This window comes from Monodon monoceros, unplaced genomic scaffold (genome assembly GCF_005190385.1).
Source record: "Monodon monoceros isolate NGI ecotype Baffin Bay Population unplaced genomic scaffold, NGI_Narwhal_1 Super_Scaffold_21, whole genome shotgun sequence".
Classification (NCBI taxonomy): domain Eukaryota; kingdom Metazoa; phylum Chordata; class Mammalia; order Artiodactyla; family Monodontidae; genus Monodon; species Monodon monoceros.
The window spans coordinates 99648592-99656091 of record NW_021703778.1 but is presented as its reverse complement, the minus strand read 5'-3'; the positions used below and the strand labels follow the sequence as shown (position 1 = coordinate 99656091).

Below are 7500 nucleotides of genomic sequence, written 5' to 3'. Positions count from 1 at the left end.
AAAAGTGAGTGTTAATAAAAAGGACATACAATTGTCTCTATAATATGATGTAACAATGTGCAAAACTGTGAAAAAGATAGAAATAAGTAAAAATAATGAGTGCTTGTCTATGTGGCAGAGTTGTGGATGTTTTTAGTATTTTTGTAATTTTTTGCCATCAGAAATGCATAAAACATACAATGGATTAACCTGGTTCATATTTACTATAATGAAGGTAGACGAGTGATGATCTGTATCTACATAACTCCAGTTATTTTGACTGAAAAATGCTTCTCAGCACCATAAATTCAGCTCATAAAATAGTACAAAACCAAAAGGCTCCCCCCCCACCTTCTTCTGTATTAATTATGGATCTATTTGTTGTAAATGACAGAATCTCAACTCATGCTGGCTTGTTCCCAATTAAGAGTATTTTGACTTTTGCCGTTCCAGGCAGAGCTGGATATATAGGCTCTGATGATGCTCTCAGATCTGTCTTTCTTCATATCTCTGCATTGTCTTTCTCTATATTTTAGGCTAAGTTGTGAATGATGTTCCCTAAAATGGTCCAGTGATTAACTTCCATAGCTCACAATGATATGGCAGCTCTACTGTGCAGAAAAAAAACACGAAAACCACAGATATCCACTTATATGAATCTGTCTGCAAAGCAGATGTGTTCATGGCTTGCATCTTTGTGCTTACCCTCTTCCACAATGGTTTCTAGTTTTGAGAGTCTGTGAACCTATTCTAATAACTCTTTCAAATTTCAATGTTAATGATAGATTAAAGCAAATCTTGAATAGTCCCTTTTGGACAAATCTTCTCTGTCCATGGTCTATTCTTATTTCCCCTCCCTTTCTCTTAAATTGTTCTTGGTCTCTTCCACTTCAAGACCCCAAATATATCATTACCCAACATTCAGTTGTATATAGTATATAGCATTACCCAACATCCAGCACCAAGAAAACTTTTCCTTGATGAAACAATGGTGAGTGGGACTCTTCTAAATCTATGGGTTGCTTTTCTGGGATGGATCATAGACATTTGATGAAAGTAAAATGTACAAACTTTGACTGGAAATTTCCACATCTGTCACTTCATCCATCACTGAGTGTTACAGAAAGTCTTTTATTCGATAAAATAGATTTCTCTTCCTCATTCTTCTCAGTTCCTACTTTTGAAGAAAGCCTTTCTCTTTCTGAACGATGTGGATATAAACTAAATCACCAAACGGTGGAATAACAATTTTAGTCTTATTACGGTGTTGTTGTCTATTTTTTATGTGCTTACTTGATTCTCAACCCTGCACTATTTAATAGAAAAATGGAACTGTAGACCCCTAAAAATTTAGTATATTGCTGCCTGAAGAGATATCCTTTTTTAAGTACATCAAACCATGCTCTTCTAAGAGTGAACCAAATTAGACAACAAACATGTTTGTGATGATAAAAGGCACAGTGGGGGTAAATTAGAAATTAGCCTTAATGTTGAAGGACTATCTGCCTGGCTTATCCTTGTGGCAACTCAGTACCCTGAAGAGCAGGGAAGTAGATGGGAACATATCTAAACTATACCAGTACAAGTACTGAGGAGGGCAAAATCTCACATGAATTTGGGAGTTATTTTCAGTGAAAATCATGCAGGGGTTTTTGCAGCCAGATGAGGAAGAGAACAAAGTACAAAGCAAAGCAGAATGTAGTTATTTTTATTTCTTTGGTCTGTATTATTTGATTTAAAAGTTTGTCCTTTACGGGAGGTTAATGAATGCAGAGAAGCTATTAGTCTCCCCCTACGTCTAAACACAAGTCATGCTGCAAAGTGATCATAAAATTTCAACACATTGGGAAAGTGTTTAGATTTTTCCTTTCCTGCAATATGGCGATTAGTTGGTGGTAGAATTGCTCAGGGAAAACGAAATTTATTTGTTTATTGAATCAATCATGGAAATCCAGTTTTTCTATATATTTAGAAGTGTGCTTGTAAAAGTAAATCTTTGATATTATCTACCAGTTTAAATTTAGATTAATAGCTCATTCTAAAAAACAATTTCAAGATATTCCTTAATGTTGCTTATGCTAAAGACAGGTAATCTCATGACATGTTGTATTTTTATCTGGAAAGAAACCCAGTTCTGAGCTGTGTGTGGCCCTCTTGGATGAACTACTGCCTCAAGCTAACATTTCATATTATCTCACAGTACCATCCAATAAAAATTGTCCCTTTCAGTAATATTAAAAACTTTTAATTTCCTAAACTCTTCTTGCTATTGTTTCTTGATCTTTGCTCTTAATAAGTTTACCCTGCTTGGAATGTGTTCTCCTACCATTTCCCTCACTTAAATTCCTACACATGCATCATGTAAAAATTCAAAATCCAATTTCCATGAATTTGGAAGTGATTTTATTTTTAATCTGTGGTGAATTTTACAAGCTTTTTGGTGGCTCAGTTCTTTCACGGTATTTTCCCTCATTTAAAACTTAAAATTCTTAGTTTGGTGCAAAATCATATTGTTTTGTAATCGTTTCTGCAAATCACTGGAAAATGGACATTCCACTTTTCTTTGACTAGTTCCTGTAATGAGGAATATTTTACACCTCAAGGCAATCTGTTTTGTTTTGAAAAACCTCTAATTGTTCATTTTTCCTTATAGGGAGATGAAATTTGTTTCCATACAAATTCTAACCATTGGCTATAAATTTGCCTGTATATATGGGTATAAATATTATCAGCCATTCATTGTTTCAACCATTGTTCGGTGAATGCTTATTGGTAAAAAAAAAAATTGATATCTTCATAAAGCTTAAATCTAATGAGAGAGATATTCCTATGACTGTTAGGTAGTAAGCTCTTTGTGTACAAGCATCATTCGTAAAATATTTTTATATTGCCTAATGAAGTGTGCAGAAAAGGGGAAACAGAACAACCTCAGGTATGAATTCTGAGAAACATCATTTTGTGTGAAAGTGAGTGCCTCCTTCTGTGGGGTTGTGAACAGACTGAACGTGGGCGGGGTCCCCGTGATTACAGAGCAGAAGGTGGAGCCTGAGCCTATGACCTGCACAGAGATATGTTCTTCTTAATGGTTGGAACTCTCACTCTTGCTGCGTGTGTGACTGTGTTAAAAATAGAAACCTCTCCCTCCTGGCACTTGTGGACTGGGGATGCTGCTCCACTTTCTATTGGCTCTCCTCCCTGTTCAGAGAGAGGAACAGACACAGAATACTAGACATCAGCTCTCCACTTATTCAATGATCCATTTCATTTTTTCCAACTTTTCTGGAAACAAGCAAGCAAAATTTACTTTTAAAGGACTAAAACAAGACCTGAGTAAATGAAGAGGCATATAGTATTCTTGGGTAGGAGAACATAATATCCTAAAATGTCAGTTTCCAATGTGATTCCAACCAGAATCCCACTTGTTTGAACCAAACTAAAGAAGTGAGAACAAATACCTTGGAATTGTCAACTATATTTTGAAAAAGAATATTAAGATTGGGTTTTCTTTTTATGACATAAAAACTTACTCTGGACAAAGCAGTACAGTATAGGCACAGCCTGCTCAGGTGACACCGAGAAGAAACCACCCACCAGCCTCAAGACCACTGAGAGCACTGAAATTAAGAAACCAATAGTCTTTCCTTTGCAAAAGAAAAAAGAAGGAGAAAAGAAATCTAAGATGCCCATGAGAACCAACCACTTTCAGGATTCTGTATTCTCTGTACTGTTTGCCTTCACAGAACATGGCAACATCCTGAAAATAACATAGGCTGAGACCCTGAGTCTTTTAAGGTACTAAGTCTCAGGAGATTTGTGTTCAGCTCCCACTGTAGTCTTAGTCACTGTGTCACTCAGAGCACAGAAGTACTTGGCCGAGTCTTTCCAATGGGCTGATGTTTTCCTCAGGTGGAAGGACTTCTCACTCCTCCTAAATTCAGCCTCAAAACCTTTGATACCTGAGACAAGGCTGTTTCCAGATATGTACTTCAGGAGAAGCTGGAGTCCTTGATTGGGGTACTGTACGTACCAGAAGAGATAGGACGAAAAAGAAGATGAGTAGTTGCACCTCAGCTCCAGACGGGCTCCTTCAGAGACAGTGATGTGGCCATCAGGCTGTGTCACCGACTGGGCTCCTGCTCCTTCTGAAACATCAATGATGAATCAGTGAACTCAGCCAGAACAAAAAGTCTCTGTTCAAAGTCAGTCCAAAGCAATGTTCCATGTGTGGACAAGAGAGTAAAATGGAACAGTACTCACTCAGGAACAGGAGCACCTCAAGCATCAAGGTGAACACCAAGGTCATGGTGGAGCAGTGAGGAGGCAGTGAGCTCCTTTCTGGGAGATTCTCCACAAACAAAAGTCTGATGACTGGTGGACTTGAAGCCAGGTTGCTGTGAGGTTGAGAAGGAATGACACAGGATTTAGATTTCTTCTTCTGATGGACGTTGTAAGGTGTGTTGGGAGAGAGGCTGTCTTAACAAAACTGCCTGCCTCTGGCGTCTGAGATGCTGTACATGTCATTGTGCAAAAAGTGGTGTCAGAATATCTCTTTAAACTGTAGGGAAGGAAGGTTTTTGTGAGATTATTCTGATCTTAATGTAGAAAACCATTTCCAGTTTACACAACAGCCCCCTCTATTGGTCAGATAGAGAAAGAAAGAGCAGTTCACAATTTTTGTGAACCTTCCTCACCTCCTTCCTGCCAGGAACCCAAAAGTCTCCGAAAGGAGTGGCAAGCACTGCAGAACGTGGCTGCTCTGAATGTGGTCTGCAGGTGAGTAGCATCTGCATCACCGGGGAGCTATTCTGAATGCAGAAGCTCAGGCCCTACCCAGACTTCCTGAGTCAGAATCTGCATTTTAATAAGATTCCTGCGCACATTAGAATTTGAGAAACACTTGTCTAGATGAAGGAGGTAAAGAAAATACCTTTTGGATTTAATAATAAAGAGATCATTGGTATTTGTGAGAAAAAATAGATTGGTTACAGGAGAGGCATGTATGAATTTGGAGGAATATTAAATATTTTTTAAGAGGAGCATGCTTGAATATTTTAAATGATGAGAAGAAATCAGTAGCAAGAAAGTCCTGAAGAACCAGACCATAGAGTTTGGACGATCAGTGGGCTGAGGTGCCAGAGAAGTCAAAGCGAATGGAGTGGGTGAAGCGTTTGGCCAGAGGCACACTATTTAAAAGGAAGAGAGATATCTTTTTTATTTTTAGGGGAGGGAAAGTGAATTATATGTGTAAAAGCAGGAATGTTTAATGTGGAAAGCAGAAAGTTGAGGAAGATTCATTTAATGCTATGAGTTGTCTTTACGGTCATCTACCATGACTCACCAAAAGGTCCTGGGTAAGCTGTACTCAGAGCTAAGAGAGCCGAAGGAGATATCATAAAGTATAGAAATGATACGTTATAAAAACATACAGAATTTTCACACACCATTTCATTTACAATTGATGTTAAAAACCACGAATATATGGAGACAAACTTCTGTATGGCTGTGTTGATACATATGCTTAGATGGGGGCACATTGTCCTCCTGGGACGATGGTTTAAGTAAGAACCAGGTGTAAGAGTGGGAAACATAGCCATGTGTTGGCTTGAGGGATATAATGAAGTAGAAATATCTTCAAGTGTTCCCGCAGTGGAAGGTTTCCAACCCACTCATATAAACCAGCTTCACAAACCAGCTCTCATTAATCAGTGCACTTGTCAAAAGTAAACTGTGGTCAAGCTGTAGGCAGATCTACTGAATGGTTCTTATAAGTCACGGACAATAATAACAGCTGGGATTAAAGAATAATATGTATGGGCCCCTATCCTTGACGAATTTGGACAAGTGAAGAGTTAAAGCCAAAAAATATTCTTAGCATTGTAGATATGTGCTATTGCAAAACTGTGTACAGAACACTAAAAGAGGGAGAGCGCAAATAAATATAATTTATGTAACCTGGAAAATCTTTTAAAACGTAAATGTGACATTTACTGGGTCCTGAAGATTGAATAGGATTTTGCCAACTTGAGAAATAAATATTTATAAGAAGAAAATATGAGAGTGAGTTCATTTCATATGGCTGATGTTCAGAAATCTTGGTGTAATACTGGGGAGGAGGATGAACACTTACTGGAAGCAATACTGTAGATGGCCACAGAAACCTTGGTTTTTACTTTTGGGTCATGGGGAGCCATAGAAGGTCCTGAAATAGAACAGCAATCTAATCTGATGTGTATTTTAGAATGATAACTTCAGGGATAGATTTGGGAAGTAAGAGCTCATGGATAGGGGATACATTTCAGAAGTTATTCCAACCAACTCAGTGAGAGATTATGAGCACCTGGATGAGGATAGTAACAAGGCAAGTAAAAAGAGGTGGTTGGGGCTTCCCTGGTGGCGCAGTGGTTGAGAGTCCGCCTGCCGATGCAGGGGACACGGGTTCGTGCCCCGGTCCGGGAAGATCCCACATGCCGCGGAGCGGCTGGGCCCGTGAGCCATGGCCGCTGAGCCTGCGCGTCCGGAGCCTGTGCTCCGCAACGGGAGAGGCCACAACAGTGAGAGGCCCACGTACCGCAAAAAAAAAAAAGAAAAAAGAAAAAAGAGGTGGTTAAATGTAAGAAATATTTAGAAGACAGAATTGATATGACTTCATATATCAGTCAGCTTTGACTAGGGTAATGCTCAGTACAAACAACCTCACAATCTCAGTGGCTCACAAGAACAAAGTTTACTGAGTTGTCCATGGTATGTTAGCTGTGGGTCAACTGCAGTCCCTGCACTCTGAGGCTCTGCTCCTGGATACAGGACGATTCCGTTCTGCTACTATGAGTTATCTTTCCATTCTGGACCTTGCGTCTTCTTCGCATTATGGATAAAAGCTGAAAGGACAACCACTACCTGGTAAGTGCAGGGAAGAAACAAAAGAAGACATGCCATGTGAATATATTTAGTTTTAGCTATGATATACCATACTTCCTATCCACTCACATTCCATTGGTCAAAGCTGGTCACATTGCCGTGTCCAAAGTCCACAGTGAGGCCAAGTATAGAAAATATACTCCAGCTAAAGATTAGCATAGTAAGGGTGAGAGAGCATGAATAGACAACACATAATACACTGTAATACTCCTGGAAATGAGCTACATGTGAGTGAGCTTATAGGGCACTCGGATGTTAACTCCCTTACGGAAAAGAAGGTATATTCACTTCAAAATCTGGAACGCTTGGAATCATGGCAAAAGAGGAGGCTAGGAATCTGATTCAATGATATGTCCAATATACTGGTGGGAATGGAGGTGAGTGATGTGTAATGACAGTCCCGTTAGTTGACGGAGCTACAGTGACTGGAACGCTTGTTTATCTATCATTGCATTTCTCCCTGGTTATAGAAAACACTGTAATTCATTGAATTTGCCTTTTCCACCTCACACATGGCTCTTTCTCAGTGCTGGTACCAGAGCAGCACCAGGCACAGGCTTGGGCATGGGCTGCAGAGGCCTGAAGGGCACTGTGTGCAGGCACAGA

General features: G+C 39.4%; 1 gene segment (V, D, J or C); it reads right to left on the bottom strand.

Moving 5' to 3' along the window:
- Positions 1-2688: 2688 nt before the first annotated feature.
- Positions 2689-5444, bottom strand: LOC114904328. The segment is given in 2 exon segments: positions 2689-4121; positions 4237-5444. Coding segments are annotated over 2 exon segments (393 nt in total).
- Positions 5445-7500: the final 2056 nt, after the last annotated feature.